This window comes from Phlebotomus argentipes, unplaced genomic scaffold (assembly GCF_947086385.1).
Source record: "Phlebotomus argentipes unplaced genomic scaffold, Phlebotomus argentipes genome assembly scaffold_18, whole genome shotgun sequence".
Lineage (NCBI taxonomy): Eukaryota > Metazoa > Arthropoda > Insecta > Diptera > Psychodidae > Phlebotomus > Phlebotomus argentipes.
In genome coordinates this window covers 16,526,786-16,546,656 of record NW_026776177.1, presented here as the reverse complement: position 1 = coordinate 16,546,656, position 19,871 = coordinate 16,526,786, and the positions used below count along the sequence as shown (strand labels likewise).

The window sequence follows — 19,871 nt, the reverse complement described above, 5'->3', positions numbered from 1 at the left end:
AATGCAAGATTCTTCCTGGACAGAGGATTTATTATTGGGCATTTTTTCGTATGGAAAATTCCACGTGAATCACAGAGTGTAATTTAATACTAGAAGAGGCACTAAAAATCAATTTTATCTTCTCTCTATTCAAACTGTGTAAATTGTCGATAACGCACAAATTCCCAAAATAGGCAATAAAGATTACGAGGAAGTTCCTCAGCGATGAAATTGATTATCGCGATAAATTTTTCCTCATCATCAAAGGTCAAGTCTTCCGTTGGAGAGACTCGCGCGCTCCATTCGAGAAAAAAAGACACAATTATGAAGATTTGGAAATTCGTGGAAAGTAGGAAACAGCGAGTAATCGATTGCACCACACACAAAAATATACGACAGTGACGCAAAAGCTGATCAAACAGAGGCTGTATCAATTAAGACGACATCCAAGACATCACAATATTCAGGAAGTATATCGCAGTAATTATCTCACTCCAAGTGTGAAAAGATGTCTCGGCCAGTGTTTAAGACACACTTTTCCAAATTGTTCACGAGAACATCTCGCTTCGTGATCTTCATGAGCTTGATGGCCTTCTTCTTGTTCATGTGCGTCAAAGTCCTGGACTTTCTGCCCAGCGAAATGACATCTGAGGAGTTCACAACAGAGGCAACGACAGCAACTGTGCATCCTCTGAGGCCCACGGAAGTTCAGCAGAGCACAGAAACCAACACAGAAGCCACAATCGTTGCAACTTCGGCGGAACCAAATGACGATGTGGCTGATTTGGAGCAGAGAATTGACCTTTTGCTAAGTATGTTGATGCGCGCAAAGTGATTGAGAAGCTCCTAAGCTTATGTGCTGATGCAGATAAGATCGCTCAATGAGAGAAACGTGTTTAATTGTGCACTTTTAGTCAAGCTTCGTGTCTTTCTTGCCTTAGAAGAGAGATCTGATTGCAAGATTTAAGAAAGGCAAAAAGGCGGAGCTTAGAAATGGGCGGAGCTTCATTAAATTAATTGCTGATTTTCTCACACCTCCTTTCACCTCCAGAGGAATTCAACACAAACACTTGGCTCAAGGGATTCACGACGAAATCATACAAGCTGGAAGGAAAGACTCTCGCTGAGGATCTCTACGTTTCCGGCTTCGCTGAGCCCAACGCCATGCTGTGTCCAGACTCAGGAGATCTCATGCGTGTCCTCATCCTCATCACCTCTGCTCCGTACCACACCACCGAGCGCCAGGCCATCCGGGAGAGCTGGGGCGTGGTGGCTGAGCAGCCAGACGTGGTACTGGCCTTCGTGATCGGCGCTGTGCAGAATGAGACGCTGGAGGTGGCGCTACGACACGAGAATAGCGTCCATGGCGATCTTATTCGGGGGAACTTCGTGGATAGCTACAAGAATCTCACACTGAAGACACTGTCAATGCTGGAGTGGACACTGACGTTCTGCCCAAGCACACCTTATCTGCTGAAGACGGACGACGACATGTTCGTGAACACGAAGCGCGTGATGCAGTTCCTTGAGGATCACAGCCAGGACGCTGGGCTGATCTTTGGGAAGATAGCGAGAAAGTCGCAACCACACAGGAACACGGACTCTAAGTGGTATCTTCCTGAGGAGACATTCAAGCACTACATGTTTCCGGACTTTGCTTTCGGGCCCATTTATCTCCTCACCGGCGACACGGTGATGGATCTGTACAAGACAGCACTGAAGACGCCTTTCCTCTGGCTCGAGGATGTCTTTCTCACGGGCTTCGTGGCTCAGGAGCTCGGCATTCCGCGTGAGGACATCGGAGAAGTGGTGAAGACGCGAGAGAGCAGAAATATGTCATCGTGTCGCGTGGAGGGCGCAATGGCGGTGCACGAAGTGAAGCCCACCGAACAGCTGGACTTCCTGCAGATTGTCAATGATGAGGAATTGGCCAAGCATTGCCGAGAACTCGAGGAGCTACGCAGAATGCAGGAAGCGGAAGAGGCGCAGCAGTTCAATGACAGCATGGGAATGATCAGTGATCTCTTCAAGAACATCATGAAGGAATTAGTGGAAAGTCTTGAGCTTATTTAGGGAATCTGTTTTATTTCTTCACACATCATCCATTGTTTGTTTTTTTTCAACTTACATCCTATTTACAACGTTACAATTTTACAAATTGAGGATATTCCGGATTTAGAGAAAGCCTGACGCCTCCATTTCCGTTCTCTTTCTATTTTTTTTTCCTTCCAATGAACAAAATTCTCTTCGAATATGATCACAGCCTAATTGAAGAAAAATCCTAACGCTTTTTTTGTTGTTATTTAATGCTTGCTTAAGATGTCGTGTTCTGCTTTCACTTTGAGATTTTTTTTTATATCATCCAAAAATAGGAAAAGGACATTGATAGTGTCAGATTTAAGAAAATGATGACAACTAAAGAGAAGATTGTATGAAAAGCAGATCCGCGCAGGAAATTGTCGAGTCAATCACTGGGAAAAGATGGCTTTTTCTCCACATTTCCCACCCAGAAATGCGCGCGCGCGCTTAATTTTACTTTGTCACGCAGAATGTCCTTTTTTTCTACTAAAGGGGAAAATTGCTATTTAGAACAGGGCTTCTTTAAGATTTTTAAGCTGCTACTTAAACACTAAATTTTACACACTATATAAATTTCTCATGCTCACCGAACGCAAAGTCATTGACTGAAATTGACAAAAAAAAAACCTAGTAAATTTGTTCATTTGCAAAATACTATTTATAACTTCAAAGTTATACAATAAATTGTGACAATACTTGAAGTCAAAAATGGAAAATCATACTTCTCACATCACCGGAAATGTGATTCTCTATTTTGGACTCGCTTGATCAACAAAATAATACAGAGAATAGAATACAAAAAAAAAACAAGAATAAAATAAATCCCATAACCAATGATTAAATATCTGCACAAATTTAATCGCCCCTCACCATTTAATCCCACCCAACTCGTAATCTTAAGAATAATTTACACACTGATTTCACTATTTACCTATTATTTTATTATCAATTGAGAGACAAATCAATAATTTCTCCTAAATAAAATACACTGTTTTTCTCCTTCTTCTTCTTCTCCTTTTTGATATTTAATCCTGATCATCTCTCTGCTCTTTTCCTCTAACTTGATTATTTTTTTTTCGCAAATTGCTTCGTCATCTCCTCACATTAATATATTTTATACACGATATATTATAGCATAGAAATATTCGTCGGCTTTATCACCCATCATCATATCCATCTTGTCCGTTTTGGCTCATTAATACTCATTATGTGTGGCAAATCAAGTCTTATTAGCAACTTGAGATAGAATCTCCCTGTCCCAATGTCATATAAATTCCTCCCATTCCTTCAGCCGGGATAAGACAGTGGGCGATGGAACTGACGAGGCAGAATTGTGTCTCAGAAAAATTGAGAAAAATCATTTTCTGTGCAAAAAAAAAACTCCTATACAGACAAGTTATTTATGAATAAAGTTGCATGAGAAGCACACCAGGAAAAACCATCAACGTAAAATACGAATATATGTCTTTTGGCACGGGAATTACAAACTATGTACAATGATTGTTTATCGCCCAAACACACACACGGCTGGGCTCTGTTGATCCTCAGAGGTTTCCCCATAATATATTTGATTTGATTCCTAACCATGCGTCTCTCTAGAGACACGTGGAATTTTTATATGCGCGGGGAAGAGAAAAAAAAGAGTATGTGGATCTCCAAAGAAAATGCGAGGCTGAATCTCTTCATTGTCTTCTGAAAATTACCTTTCTGACTAGTATTTTGTCCCCACCCGGCGCCCGCACGTCCGGCAGCACAGACAGACCCGCCCTGGGCGTTCGCTGGATCTCCAGACGCACATGGACGGGCGCCTCCTGCTATTTGCACTTCAGATTCGTGTCCATGAGCTTCTTCCACAGATCATACTGCTCCTGCCCCTTCACCATGTGCACACTGATGGCCTTCTTGATGTTGCACGCATTGAAGGCAATCCTGCGATTGAGAAACTCCGTCACATGCACACGCTTCACCTTCGCCAGCTGCGCCACGATGCCCGTGGTGAAGACATCCTCCAGCTTGAGATACGTCTGTCCCAGTGACTTCTCATACAAATCATGTATCACGTCGGCCGTCATGAGATACGCCGGACCCGTGGTGAAGTCCGGGAAGTATTTTGGCAGATATTGATTGGGTGAGACGTAGTACTTGCTCTTCTTATTCCTAATTGGCTTCCACTTCTTCGCCAGGCGTCCGTAGATGTGGCGCCTCTCATTGCTGTGCTTGTCCATAAACTGCATCAACTTCGGCACGTTGATGAACATGTCATCGTCAGTCTTGAGGACGAAGGCCGCCTGCGGACAGTACGTGTCCACCCACTCCAGAATCGAGATTGTCTTCAGCGTGAGATTGTTGTAGCTGTCCACGAAGCGCCCCTGAATCAAGTCGCCGAACAGTGCGTTCTCCGACGCCAGCTGCTCCTCCGTGCCCGGATCACTGGTGGCGCCCAGGAAGAAAGCCACCGCCGTGTCACGCCGCATGCCATAGTGGCCCCACGTGTGTCTGATGGCCATTCGTGCGTCGTAGTGCGTGGGCGCCGACGTCACGAGAATCAGCAGACGAATGCTCTCGCCCATCGCCGGACACAGCTCTGGATTCGGCTCCGAATGGCCGCTCTCGTACAACTCACTCGTCCGGATGCCCTGCGCCGGATCCAGGTGAACGTGAACCGAGACAGTCATGTTGACTTTCACTGTGGAAGAAGAGGAAGAAATACAGTCACTAATTGTACAATTGATTCTATCTAGAATGACCGATTTGCTACGTTTGACTCACGTCAAAATTATCAATTATATGAACAGCGAGATAAGCCTAATTCAATTTATTGAGCACTACAAACCAACCGATCGCAATTTTACACAAAACTTGATTAAAGAAGTGCAAAACCCACGAGTTTCATTTAATACTGATATGAAATGGCGACAAATTCATTAAATTTCAACGATAATTGTAGTTCATTTTGCTGGAAATCAAGTCAATCACATCTGTGATTGACTTAGGAATTTGCATTCCTTCACCTTTATCATAGGCAAATATCTAAATCCGGGACTATTGACACTAAAGTTTATCACCCCTCAAGCGAGGCGACGAAAGTTGTATTGGCAGCAAGAGTGACGATGGAATTGCAAGTGACCTCTCTGAACCCACATGCTGAGCATTGACGGACGATGGCTATTTGCTCACGCCCAGTAACTCACCTTCATTAGCACTGGAGGCGGAAGTCTTTGGCGGTGTGTTCTCAACAGCTGACACTCCCGGAGCCGTCAGCCTCAGCAGCGGCGCCGACATTCGTGCTTCTTGTCTCTCGCCGTCCTTAAAACTATTTTGGCTACCAGTTGCCACGACCGGCGGGGAGTAGTAGGATGAAGATGATGGCTGGTGCGCGTCCTGGTCAGCCGGCTGCCGTGCCACTCCGCTGTCCATGGCATCGTCAGCTGCAAGGATGAAGGGAAAAGGTGAACAATTCAGCTCGCTGATGTCACAAACTGAGTAAAAACTCACCCGAGGGCGGTCCGGCGACCTCAATCTTGCTCTCATTCCTCACGGAAGTCACTGGGATCTTGTCCAAACTCTTATTTCCAGCACCGCTGGTGAAATTGTCATAGCCCACGCCGCTCACGAGCGCCGCGGCGTTCTGGGGCAGCGTCTCGCCGGCCACCGACGAGGCCAAATGGTGCTGCTGCTTGGCATACAGCGGCTCAATGGGGCTCGTGTAGTAGGAAATGTAAAGAAACACGGTGAGCACCACAATTCCCAACACCAGGCCGAGTCTCACTGTCCGGTACTGCTGATAGACAACCATCTTCTGATATTCTCTCACTGCAATGAAGAAGAGAAAAAAAAGAACGAGAACATTATGAGTAAACACAAATTGTGTAGGCGAAGGAATCATAATTAGTGGACAACACACACACTCTTGTTGGATCGAAACTGAAGTCAATATTTGCCTTCGGGGCGGACAATGGGGAGAAAGTTTGTAACATTAGATTCACATTATCTCTGTTGCCTTTTAATCTCCACATATAGTGAGGATATTGCCTGTTTTCCTGGGAAAATGTCAATATTTTCATTGAGATATCTCCAAAAATGAACTAATATTAATCGGCGGAGATATTTAAGGAAATTCTTGCTTAGAAATTTTCCAATTTTGCCTATTTTTTTCTCACTCTCTTCAATGTCTCTTGGATTAAGAGTATAATATCAAATAATCTCTGATGACTCAAAAACCATGCGCTTCTTATCAATACAGGTGAAAAACATATTTTAGCTGACTTTAGAAGATTTTATCAACAACGCATTGAAGAACATGACGTACTTCACACTTCGCTTTTAACAACTCTCAATATCGCGCGCTCTCTTGTGATCCAATAAAAACATATTTTTTTTTACCAGAAGAAACACACACACACACAAACACACACAGCACACCTTTCCGATTAAAGACGATCGGAACATGATAGAAGCGAGTTCAGGAAGGTGGCAATCAGAGCTTTGCAGGGGAGTTGTAAAAAATGACTCGGTCAATTGATTAATCCAACATGAAGAGCTCCACAATACGGCCGTCCGATCACACACCCTTCTGGGCGAAAGAAATGCTCCACTGGATTATTTTACGCACTCCACCGAGCCAGCCATCATCATTGAACCATTTGTATGTGTCACGCGATTTATGCATGTGAGGGACGAGGCGAATGATAATCAATATTCGCTTTTTATTCCCAACATGTGTGTAACTCCGTCCTTCCGCCAGCAACAATCCATAATGAATTAACTCGGGCCAACAATCGCAAAGTGTTGTATAACATATTATTTGTACATATATATCGGGAGAAAATGTCATCAGCAAATTCCACGGAATGTGATAAAAGCGCACCTCATTTAATTTATTCTATCGCGAACTGAATTGCCAGCGAATATCTCTCACTTGCCATGCAACCCAACAGACAATTGCGAGAATTATCACAGAGAAAATAAAACACGGTTCTCTGGATGTTATAATATATATAATTTATGCCATTGCTGATGGATATAAAAATTTTTGCAAAGTAAAAGAACATCTCACTAAAACTTCAGCCATTCTTCTCTACACAATTTTTCCCGTGTTTACAGCTTTGCCCATTAAATCATAACTAATATAGAATGGAAATCACTCAATGAAGACCACCACCAAGAGTCCCAGCAAAATCCAACTTTACGACATTGTAAAAAAGAGACTTTAGCATTCCAGCGTTCGTTGACATTCGACTGTTCATTTTCTGCAAAAGACACACAAACACACCGAACAAATTCAACAAGTCGCTCTTCGCGTATTGCACAAAACCATCAGTCTTTCCAATTTGATGGAAAAATTTAACCAACAACGAAGAATCAATAACATAAAAACAGAAATTATGAGGAAAAAAAGCAGCATTTGCTTCCGCATTAGAAACACCGTAAAAAATCAGACATTTTCTATGGGATGTTTTTCTGTTCATTCAAAAGAATTCACCTTTACACACTTCAATTTACTTAAGAAAGGATACAAAAAAAAAGAACTCTACCATAAATGCGTTCTTAAGCTATTTAAATTGGTTTGCGAGGTTTTTCTCTGATCATCACTCATGCAAAAAGCTTATTCATTAAGTCCAAATTATACAAATAAATTGACTCTCATATCAGTTTAACCCTCTTCAGTCCAGGAATAAAAATATCACACTGATGTTGAGTTTTTATAATTGCAAATTAGTCGCTTTAATACAGCTTCAGTTAATTTTAGATCTGAATAAAACAGGGTTTTTTTCTGGATTATGGAAAATTCTCTTCAAATCACTAATAATCACTGGCATTTCGTGATTCAATAAGCAGGAAAATTCTTCGTAATCTCTCTATTTTCTGATAGAAAATAATTAATAAGAAATGTTCATCAGTTTTTGTATGAAAAATGCATTTAGGTCGAAAACATCCCACAATGTCTGACACGAGAGTTGAAAATAAGTGGAATCTTGAGGCACGCGAAAAATGCGTGAAAAATCTGTGTTAAGTCAATCACATTTCCTTTTTTTGCGAAATTACGGAAATTGCAATTTTACTTCATGTCTGTCTGACTCCGAATCTATGCTATGATAACATTGACTTCTGGCAAATATCTCAGCGTTATCAGGATAGGAACAATATAAAAAAGCAGCGCATGCACTCACCTTATCATTGTCCATAAATCCCCGGATACATTGTTTGCCCATCGAACCTCAAGAGATCCAGAAGTGTGATTCAATTCATCACAATGTTGAGTGTCTTGATTTCTGCAAAGAGAAGAAAAAGAAGCAAAATTGGAATCTCTAGTATTTAAAAGTTTTTCCCCTCAGCATTTTTCCATCTCTAAACACATTCAATGTTGATTGCTTTTGTCAAAGAACCTCCACCTTGATGACCATGAAGACGTAAATTAAATACCCGAGACTTTGAATCATTCGCCGCGTTTTTTTTTGCCACATGCTTGGCTCCAGAAATCTCCGAATGGTTTTGTATTTGAGAGTTTAGAGAGGAGGAAATGTCGCGTGTGTATTCTCTGTTGATAAGAAAAGACTCCACATGATTTCAAGTGTGTATTTGGAGAGTGAAATGAAGTGAAAACGGAAATCGTGGAACTTATCATGGACTATCCGAATGTCTAGAGCACTTCATTTGCCTCCACAAATGCCCTTCGCATACGCCATGTGACGCCAATATTGGCGTGATTGCTAAATTAATAAAGTTTTTCCTCCGACAGCACTGAATTGTAAATAATTAAGGAGCCAAGAGAGAATCCCAAAGTCGGTCGGAGTGAAAGTTTTTTTTTTTCTTCTTCTTCCTCGCCTCGCACTCTTCTCCTTTTCCATATTTCATAACATCACACCACCGCACACAACACAACATCGACACTGTCTATCGGGTTATTTTAATAATAATCAATCCATTTCGTTAATAATAAAAATACCACACAATTCCCCCAAAACCGTCAGGCCCGAAAAAGATTTTGTGAAAACTAATTTAATTAACTCTCCAAATCTATTTTTGATTACATAAAAATCAACAACTCTGTATTGATGATCAATCAAAAGAGAAATTGGGCGGGAAAAGCATGTGAGAGGAAGTCTTTCTGTGGCACTCTTGAATAGACATTTGGCAAATGTAATAGAATTTCATGATTATCAATTCCAGCGCTCATTGAAAATTCCATTCTCTGAAGGTAATACAGGAAAAAAGCAAGGGCGTAGGCAGAAATTGGCAAGTTTAATGAACATAATTCGACATTCTTTTGAAATACATGTAAAAAAAACATCTTTTGTAACTCCTGCATTCTCAAGAACACCTTTATTCAACATGCAAAGTAATCTTGTGACCTAATTTTGCAAATTTCTCACATTTCAGGGAGCAATTTTCCTCCTTTCTTGTTCCTCTGTTTGCCTACGCCCTTGGCAAAAAAAACAATATGTGCGCCCATCTAATTGCTGGATCATCTATTGAAACAGACAGTCAAGGCAAGAGATGCCTTAATGACATAATTTTTGTATGTTCTCCCCACTGGAAAAGTGAAGAGGATGAGGTAAAATATTTGCATGATTGAAGAACTTTTGATACGGAGATTCGCACTTGTGACCCCGAATCGTTCACGCAGATTCTTCTCTCTGTCTCTCACTCTCTCAATCTCTCCAGAGAGAGAGAAGCTCAATATCATGTCCATAAAACGCAACGAAAGAGGCCTCAAGACCCAGTGGGAAGACGGCGAAAAAAAGGTTCATCAATTATTTAAAATGCTCTCTCGTGTGTTGCTTCTTGATTCACCTCATTTGCCCGTATATTGGATGCCCATGTCTTGTCCATTTGTGTATTGGTGAAAAAGTCAAGTGACTCAATCCATCTTCTCATTGAATTATTAAACAATTAAATTACTTATTGGCGCGATTGAGCGCACAATATTGCCAAGATATTGAAGGTTAAATTCTGCCAATTCACCTCTTTTCCCTCCTGCGCGCGCCAAGTCAACGAAAAAAACAACAACTCATCTCATCGCTTCGGACGCCACTTTTTCACAACTACCTTTCCTTCAAACTTGTCTGTTTTTGCCCGTTCGAGGAAGCCTCAAATGAAATCTGCTGAGAATATTAATAGTGATTGATTTTTTTTTTTCTGCAAGGAAAGAGACGACAAGAAAAAAAGTGTATTTCACAGAAAAGAAGCTACACATTTTTTTTGTCGCATTTTTATCTTAATACTCCCATTAGGCTTATTGCAAAATATTTTCCCTCGCCACAAACACACACACACACACACAAAACATTCCACTTGGGAGAGCCCAGAAGTGGATTAGTCAGTTCCCTGAGGACTGCTCGCCTTGTGATAAAATATTAAATGTATAACATTTCGTCCAAACTATTTCCAACTCAACAACAGAAGCGCTTTTCACCACAGCGAGAGAGAGAGAGAGATTAATAAGCCAGCAATGCATTTAGAAAATTCCAGCATGAGACTCTTAAGTACGCTTTTGAATTGTAATTTACAGCGCAATCATTAAAATGGTTATAATGGTTTTGATGGAACTTAATACTCTTCTTCCGTCCATAATTAATAATAAACATACTTAATGGGATTGCCAGGCTTTTAAGAACAATCACTCTTCGTCCATTTCTATTAATGAACTACTCAGAATGCCAATAAGAGAGGATTAATTGCTGCATTTAATATTCATTCATGGCCCAAAAATCCACCACAAAACGCACGATGATCAATTTGCATTTGCCCATACGCGGATAAAATGACTTTGATGAGGTCATTTCTATGAGATTCAAATCTATCGAAAAAAATATTCCGTGCGATAAGTGGTGCAACTTTAGAGGCACAAAACACTTATCGCAATCTTAGAAAGTCACATTGAGTCTTGCAGAGCAATTGAACATTTGAAAGTTGAGATTTGAGCAGTCAGCCTCGAACATCATGAATGAAAGGTGCGTTATAATTTGGTAGATCTTATTTTAATTGACTATTGCCATATAAAATGATACAATTTATTCAATATAGCGATTTCACTCTTTGAATATTCATTACATATTTGTTTTCTATTTTTTTCTTTCTTTCCTTTTGGGAAAAACTCAAAGAGACATTCAATTCCCATGTGGCAAATCAGTGTGACATGCGAGGAAAATGTGAAAACTCCCACTGTATTTGCTCTTGTATGATGTTTCCATGGACTGAAACATGACGCACTATCAATAAATATCATCCATAATTCCTCTTCTCCACTCTCACTATTCATTCATCTTCTCCCAATCATTTATACGGCACACAATCCACCCACTTTAGTCATGATTAATTATTTGTATTGCGCCTCTGCCTCTCCAGCTGCTAATCCACCCAATCTCATGCACACTTATCAGCAGAACAGAGAAATCCCATGTAATCAGTCTAATCCTCAGCGAATTCTTCACTCTTTTCCTCACACTTACATGAAAATCCTTATCACACGCGCATTTTGACACTCTAAACGTATGTAATTTGCATTGTAAAGTACAATTAAACACGATCAACCATCTTATCAGACACACTCGTCAATTGGAGTATCGCCGAAGCGCCGATTTGTTTGTCCATCACCTTGGCTCCCAGTCACTGATAACGTCTCAGCACACACATTTCTTTATCGACCACCTTTCGCCACCGCTCATCAAAGACTATCGATTGCGCCGAGTCCCCGGAAAAAGTCATAAAAGCCTCGTAAATCTTTTGTCGTGAGACTCCCGAGCAACAACACTGTGGTTGAATTTCAAAAGAAAGACGCCATCATGTAATCAATTGACTTGAAAATATCACATGTGCCATTATCAGAATGGATGGGAAAAATCTCATGAATTCTCTCCTCCTTCCCACCCAATATATATATTGACTCATGTTTATGGTCCAATACACAATCATTTGTCTAATCCCCGAGTGATTATGAAATAATTTACAACAGGCCGCGGCGCTATAATCAATTAGGATTCCACCATGAGTGCCAAGTAGCATTCTTTCGACCACCAGACGACAGTTTGGCTATCGAAAGAGCCCAAACAACGGCCAGCTTTCGGCTGATAAGACAAACATTAAAGACCCAAAATTCTCAATAGAGTTCAATTGTATTTTTCCATAAGTTCCTCTTTCGCCTCTCCTCAATGTTTCATCGCGCTCAATTGAGCGCTCACAGTGAGGAAATTCAGTCATGCTTGAGAGAGATTTTGAGAAATCTCTCCATTTGAGCCATCGCTGCATCTGCTCATAAAGACGCTTTATGGCCTAAAGTCACTCATCGCCAGTGCCATTCACAGTCTGCGGAAGGTCTAGAGTCTGATGCTGACACTTTACCTTATCTCTCTGCCCCCGGAAACTGTCAATAGCCAAGCAATATCGTGATGAAATTGAAATGTTTACCTCAAAGTTTCCTCTAAGGCTCTTTTTTTCTCGCTTCGAGAATTCACCAATGAGATAATAAATTATTTTTGACAAAACTCCTCATACAAAAGTCGATAAAATCTACAGGAAACCAATAAATATCTTAGCCTCTAATAGCTCTAATTCTCATCAACACATTGATGTATTTCATTAAACACTTGGTCACCATTAAATAATATTATTAGGCAAATTTCCAAGGCAATAGAAAGGAAAAAATTCTTTTCTCGTATTAATGTTCTTCAGAAGTAATTGCAGAAACTTTAACGACACTTTGGAAGCCACAAAAGCATTAAAATGTGTCAGTTTGTGCATTTTGAGATGATAACAAAATTAGATGAATAGTAAAAACATGTTTTTATGAAGGAATTGCATGAAATAATCAAAATCATTTCCCCATTGATCAACCCTCAATGAGACGTTATCAAAGTTTCTCTTTTACTGCTTCAATTGATGACTGCACGAGACATAGAAAAAGTGAAGCTCACGAAAAATGGAGAAATGAACGAGATGAAGTTAAGTGTACAAATCACTTTGTCTATATTTTCTCCCCCTTCGATCCTTGATGTTGTGTGTGTGTGTCCACATGATGATAAATGTAACATAATAAGCATTCGATGATTATTGACTCGTCACATTCGTCACAATTTCTCAAGTCACGGCAAATTAGCATGGTGATAAAATAAAAGGGAAAGAAATTGCAAGACCATTTATACTAATCAGCAGTTCAGCAAGAGAATGATTACATCACCCTGGCATCTTCAGTGGCGCATAAGCAAGTGGCTGGAATGCCGCTGAAAGGTGGCAAAGAGAGATGAAGGAAGAGCGAGGCGCAAATCAATCCGCGATAAATTAGAAATGATACACCATTTCTCCATTTGCTCTCTGAGAAATTGTTTCACAACTAATAAAATGCACATTAAAAAGTGAGAAATTAATTATTTCATTCGATACATCATCTCATATCACAATAATTTCCCTTCCTCTGACAATTCATCCATTCATTCATGCACTCTTCGCTGTCGTTGGCGGAAAAGGCAAGACGACTCGATATGTTTTGAGAAATTGAACAATTGTCGCCCCACATGTGCAATTCAGCATAATCAACGACCTTGCGCGGCTTGTATAGCATAAAAAATGTAAACACAGAGTTCTTCGTTCTTCCCAGACCACCGTTTGCATTGATACACATATTTTGTCGTGCTCATTGTTCTCCAATTCACACTTGGCAGCACATTTTCACAGGCACGAATTATTAATTTTGAGAAAATCACCCAAGGATTTCCAAACACACACACACGCGCGCGCGCCAAGGGACTTTTTTGTCTATGCTGTTATTCACTAAAACAAGGCAATCATGCCCAAATAACAAGATCCTCATGCGCCCCATCGAAAGGCCACAAACGTCTCGTCATATCACTTATCATCTTGGCATCATCGTTAATTTCGCACGCGGAAGACTATCGCGTCATCGTCACGATTGTTGTGTGCTTTCATACGGTGAATAAGCCTCTTCCATCGCATCTCATATGGATGAATCGGTTTGGCTTTGATGATGGTGTTTCGTACGCATTAAAGAACAAATTGTTATTGTTGCGAATTACTTAACGATCTCTCTCTCTCTCTCTCTGTCTTTCTCGACATTTTTTTTCTCTCCATCATCTTCTCTTCCTTTCATTATGAAGTGACGTCACTTCGCCAAGTCAAGGAAAAGAAATCATATTACAATTAAACAGTAAAACCTTTTCTTATGGGGTTTTTTCGCTTCTTCACACAGCACATTTTTATTCAAATATCTCTGCACTTCTTCTTTTTTTTCGATGATGCAATCACACAACCACAAACTGACGCGAAAGGGTTGGAATTCCAATAAAGATGTCTTCTTAGAATCATACAAATGACTAAGAGATCATTCCTGGCAGCCAGAAATTTTACAATCTCGCCATGCAAAATGTCGAAAAATATACGATACACTCGTTAGTGATCGTGGTAATGTCGACCCTGACAAGTCTCGACAATTATCCCCTCATTAACACTTCGTGGCTAACGAATTTGGCAGAATGTGGTCGATATGTAAATTGCCACTCTTTCTCCATCGATGGACACAACGCGCGTGGAATGCGTCTCCTTTGTTGTTCGTGCCATTTTGACGAGAGAGAGTCAATAAAAATAAAGAAATGGGACTCGAATGTTTGAAGATCTTGAGTCATATTCGGATGGTTTGAATTTTGTGGCTTTGTTTTACTTGAAAAACAGCAAATAAAGCAGATTTGCTTTTCAAAAGCTCCACCATTAAGTGCTAATTTAATTATTATATACTTAAATACGACAATTTTAACTTTCTCCCCCATGTGATAAGCATATTTTTCGGTGTTTCTGTGGCAATTTAAAGTCACATTCAAGTTAAATGTAATGGAAAAGATTGTAATTCTAAAATTGAATTAACAAAATTTTTGGGTCATTGAATATTAAGCCTTGGTTTTACTTATATGTTACCGCACAACTAAATAAAATACAGCATAATTTTTATAACTTACAAATTTATTCGAAGGTTGAAAAAGAACCTCATAATCTGGTTCTTATAAATCGATAACTCATATTTCTTTATGTTCAATCTCAATGTATTTAAGAATTAAAACTAGTTAATTTGCAGATATTTCAAGAGAACTGTTCAGAAAAATCCAAATTCTTGCCTCTAATTTTCGCTCCTCATAACTATTCCCAATGATTCTACTCTTATTGTTAAAGAGGCTGGAAAGGAGATCATGGGTAATACAAATCACTGAGAACTGCTAGTGTAGCATTAATTTGATTTATCATGAGAAGCTCATTATTTTGGTTAAGTATTACGTTTGAAATTACAAGTTTCACCTTGAATATTATTTCGGCGCTAAATCTCTCGCGAAGCCAAACAGTCTTCGCAACACTATCGGAAGGGATTCATCGTGGGTCTGTGGGTGGGAAAAAGGTGTTCATCACAGTGCCTGTGCTAATATGCCAGTGATCTAACACAAATTTTGCTGCACATTTTGCAATTTCACGTGGAGAATGAGCGCGTCATGAAATGACGGTGTGCATGAGATGCAAGACAGCCTCTGTGAATTTTTGATGATGACTTCTTGCAATATTTGCCGTCTTTTTCTCAGAGACGTGATTTTTTTTTTCGGCACACAGAGATCTTTTTTCGCGTCTTTTGTCCAAATGGGACTCTCGTGAGCAATAATCCATGCTTTACCGCGATGCAATTGTGTAATTTCATGTTCCACTGCCCCATTGAGGCGCGATGGTCAGCATTGTCAGGCGTTTTTTCTCTCCCTCTCGAAGCCTCAACTTCTTGTGGCCTCTAATGAGCATCTCACAAAATTGTGTGTTTGGACACCAAACAAGAAGAAGAAGAAGAAAAAAAAAGACGGAACGAGCGAGTGAGAGATGTTTCAAATTTTGTGTTGCTCTCTAAGTGAAGAAATATCAGAAGAATATTAAATCATTTGTGTGAAATTCATCACACATGGTCACATGAAAGGTGTCCCAGTTTTCATTTAATTCCCTCGCCGATGCGCAGAAGAAATCTCACGAGACACGATTAAAGTGGTCTAACATAAAAATACCCATCCATAGATATTAAATCAGGTAATCCAATCAATACAGCGCGAAGAGAGAAAAAAAAACTTTCCTTCTCACTCAATTATTTGGAATTGATTCCATTTGTACATCTTTTTTTTCCTTCTTTCTTTCTCGCCTTTGCTGTTCTCGCGCCAATTCACAATATTATGCATAATATTCATAGTTTTGTTGTGAGATGCTCAAAGAAAATGATGATGATGACTGGAAAAAAATGCCCCTTCCTTGCAAAGTTGTACATAAATGAAAATCGCACTGAATTATTCACTTTCACCTTCATTCTTTGCCAATATGTGAATATGCGGGGCACATGAAGGAATTCATTGGCTCTTTGCTCTTTTCAATGCAAAGCCATTTTCTTGTGTCCACAGAGAAAATATCGAAAAATACCTTAATGGCAGCTCAATTTCCCAATTTCTTGCTCGAGAAACTCCATCGCAGTGCAATTGACTCTCCGGACCGTCGATATGAGAGCCATTTGAAGAGAAACCCGGAATTGACTGTGAGGAAAAGCGCGTCACGATGATTCAATTCACAGAAATTTTAACACATTTCATCAGTGGAGATGCAAAAGGTGCCATCGAGGGCGACAGAGGAGATAATTTCCGATATGATATGTCGTAAGATAACGCCATAATGTTGGGAAGTTGATATAGACACAAACTCTATGCGATAGAGAGCGAAAGAGAGACAGTGTGTGAGAGAGAGAGAAAGAAATGCGTGGGATAGAATAACTCACAGTTTCACTGCAAATTCTCCATCAGCCTTATAAGCATTATAAATTGAGTAATATTCAAATTAAGACTCCCAGATTTATCCCACGACGCACAATCACATTCTTTTTCATTACTTTTCACGACAATTGGCAGGAAATTTCATTCCCAAGGTCCTCCTCAGCATCAACTATAGTGTATGTTGGCTAAGTTGCCGTTCGCAGAGGCCAAAAATACAATTTTAAAATCAATAAATTCACCCAACAATGATAGATTCTTGAAAAAGTTGTTGTTTTATAATATAATTGAGTCGTTAACCTCATGAAAATATTTCGCTGACGGCTAAAAGTGAGAGGGTTTTCTGCCCTCAATTCCACCCAAATATGCGCTTTATTGTTACACTTCTCTCACTCAATGCTAATTGACTTCTTTATCATGGAAACATTTGGGAAATTCACGCCTACGCGATGTGTAGTATTCGCACTTCTATTGATTATACAACTGTTTTGTTATGTTTTAACTTTGCCATCTACTAATTCAAATAACTCTGCGTCTCTTTGCTTGGAAAATACAGACAGACGGAAAAAAATATAGAGCAATACTATTGTCAAAGTTTCAGTGTGAAATCAAATGAAATCTAATCATAAGGTAGTGTTGTTAGTAATCTCCATCTAGATTTGAGAAAAGAAACATTAGTTAGTTAGTTAGATCACAGCAATCTGAGTAATTTTTTAGATTATTCCTTTTTTTTAAATTCATCCTCTTTTTTCTGACGGTCAAAAGTTAATCTTTTCATTTCAGAGATTCGAAACGTGCAGACAATTAAACGATTGTCAGATCATTTAATGTCTGTCGATGCCTTTTAAAGTGAATGTTTGTTTTTGCTGGGTGAACCTGAGTCACCTCTTTTTATGCATTATTTAGCAATTATCTAGACACACGTCGTGTACTTTACTATCGTAAATTTCAACAAGAAATCAAACTGATAAAGCCAAAATTTTCTCTTGATTTATTTGTCCATGTTGACGGGAAAATCACAGTGGTGGAAAAGAGATAGAATGCGTCTAGACCGGTCGAGAGTGTCAAAAAGATGGCATGAATGACTACAATTCAATGTATAAGAAGAAAAAGAAATTTTACAAACTTGAAACACGTTTTTTTCTCTCCACACCATCAAAAAATCTGGAGACTCAATTATTTCACCATATTTATTCACCGTATTTATAAGAGTTCGCCCGAGGAAAGACCGATCGAAAGACAGTGAAAGAAAATAGTAAAACATTCCATTTGTGTGACATTTACAAATGCACCCGATCAGAATCATTAATTATGCATTCTGAATGGATGATTTATACAATTTTCCCTTTGTCAATGAAAGTAAAATTGCCCATAGAATTAGTTGTGTATCTCTTCACCATAACCAAATCACCTCGACAACGTCTGTTTCACACCAAATTTAATAATCAAATGACCGCAAAGCCACAAAAAAGCAAATAAGCGGCAAAGAGTGGCTCGTTTCCAAAAATTTGCTCGATAAACATCACAAAATCACTCCATCGCGGCCCTATTCGAAAGTTTATCACATTTGCGGAGGAGAGAAAGTCAATTATTTGTGTCTCCTCTAGTGGAAAACGGTAACTAGAGGTGATAACAAACTGCCTTTTCAGAGCCCCTCTTCCGCGGCCAGCCGCCGCGCGATTTGGGGCGCACTTGGCGAGGCGAAAGATGGGAGTTGGCCGAAAATGCAGATTCGCACTCGAACGCAGGAGCCGTGGAAATGTGCGCCTTTGTTCCGCACAATGTCTTCAATTGGCCGCACACATTTGACGATGGGAAGTTAAGTGTTGTAAATCGCCGCGACGCACGCCAAGTGCGAATGTATTATTTATGAATATTTACCTAATTTCTCGCTGCGTGACTCCGTAGAATTCGTCGCCCGCCTTTCCGGGTGCGACAGACACACACAAATTGACCGTGGCACAGCTCCTTTTCTCGCCCTGCGGCCTTCACGCGGCCATTTGGGCCTTTCCGGATGACTCGCGGTGATTCACAGCATCCACAGCGCCAAGTTGTGCCGCTCTCGGCCGTTTGGCCGCGATCTCGCGAATGCTGCGAAACTTCTTGCGCGCAGAACACACACAGAACGGCGATGGAATTTCTGGTCTCTTGCACTGATTTATCTCGTGTGGCGGATTACGAAACGCTTCCGCGCCAGAACACGCTCCCGAAAATGGCACACACACGGTCTCCGCGATCGCGGAATGCACACAATCGCTGAGAAAAATATATGTCCCTATCGTGGCCTTTGCAACACCATCCGGACACTCGCCTGACAGCTTAATGACACTTCCTGTCAACTGGCGTTCTTTATCCTTTCTCAGCGCACGGCCGACCTCTGGCCACACTGACCACCCCAAGCCAGGTCACAGCGAGTCCCCAGCAGAGCGACAAGAATGCGAACACTGGAGCGGAACTCGCCAAAGTCCACGCAAGCCTCCGCGCGAATCTGGATTCGGTGTGACACGCTTTGGCACTGGCTCGCCTGCTTTATACGAGATCCTGCGATGGCTCCGTCATGACTAATCTAAGAGTGCCCTTATCCACCTAATCGCACCTCTTCCAGTTTATATTATTTACTATTTACACATTCAGACTCCGTGCACCTCCGAGCAACACTACTCCTCAATTCCCCAAGTACAATTAACGTATTCGCTCGGTCCCTCTCGCCAATTCGCTCTTTTGCGCGCGCTCCCTCTCTCGCTCTCTCCGAGTCGCGCGATGGCACTCGACCAGTTTCTTCGGACTCATCGACTGACTTCAGAGCCTCTCGCGGCGGCCGCGCAGGAATTTTGTACGCGTCATCTATGCAACTGAAATTTCGCCTCTTAAGAGTCCGATCTTCTCTTAGTTTAAGAGCGACTGGAGAAACAATTGCTTCTCACAGAAATTTCACCACTTTTTCCAAGTCAAACTGATCAATCGCGAGCTCTTTTCAAGACTCTTTCAATTGATGGTCTATTGAAATATTGAAGAAGTTGGGAAAATTGTAGAAAA

At 40.6% G+C, this 19,871-nt stretch overlaps 2 protein-coding genes across 4 annotated transcripts; one reads left to right on the top strand and one right to left on the bottom strand.

Annotated features, from left to right (window-relative positions):
* The first annotated feature begins 487 nt into the window (after positions 1-487).
* Positions 488-2,052, top strand: LOC132259255 (beta-1,3-galactosyltransferase 5-like). The gene is made up of 2 exons (XM_059756816.1): positions 488-791; positions 1,031-2,052. The coding sequence occupies exons 1-2, from the start codon at positions 488-490 to the stop codon at positions 2,050-2,052; spliced, it is 1,326 nt and encodes a 441-aa protein (XP_059612799.1).
* On the bottom strand, positions 2,045-19,513 carry LOC132260115 (beta-1,3-galactosyltransferase 5-like). 3 transcript variants are annotated; one of them, XM_059758052.1, is made up of 5 exons: positions 18,717-19,513; positions 8,229-8,330; positions 5,554-5,871; positions 5,250-5,486; positions 2,045-4,744 (listed from the first exon to the last, which is right to left on the bottom strand). In XM_059758052.1, the coding sequence occupies exons 3-5, from the start codon at positions 5,852-5,854 to the stop codon at positions 3,873-3,875; spliced, it is 1,410 nt and encodes a 469-aa protein (XP_059614035.1). In that variant the 5' UTR covers positions 5,855-5,871; positions 8,229-8,330; positions 18,717-19,513; the 3' UTR covers positions 2,045-3,872. The 3 variants fall into 3 exon arrangements, with proteins under 3 accessions (XP_059614035.1, XP_059614036.1, XP_059614037.1); XM_059758053.1 differs by lacking the exon at positions 18,717-19,513 and adding an exon at positions 11,511-11,869; XM_059758054.1 differs by lacking the exon at positions 18,717-19,513 and adding an exon at positions 8,482-8,505.
* Between the last annotated feature and the right edge of the window lie 358 nt (positions 19,514-19,871).

Excerpts from the sequence above, each read along its gene's own strand:
- LOC132260115 (XM_059758052.1), bottom strand. The coding sequence starts at position 5,854 with ATGGTTGTCTATCAGCAGTACCGGACAGTGAGACTCGGCCTGGTGTTG. Across the intron at positions 5,487-5,553 it reads GGTCGCCGGACCGCCCTCGG|CTGACGATGCCATGGACAGC; the intron begins GTGAGTTTTTAC and ends TCATCCTTGCAG. Across the intron at positions 4,745-5,249 it reads CGCCTCCAGTGCTAATGAAG|TGAAAGTCAACATGACTGTC; the intron begins GTGAGTTACTGG and ends CTTCTTCCACAG.
- LOC132259255 (XM_059756816.1), top strand. The coding sequence starts at position 488 with ATGTCTCGGCCAGTGTTTAAGACACACTTTTCCAAATTGTTCACGAGA. Across the intron at positions 792-1,030 it reads GAGAATTGACCTTTTGCTAA|AGGAATTCAACACAAACACT; the intron begins GTATGTTGATGC and ends TTTCACCTCCAG.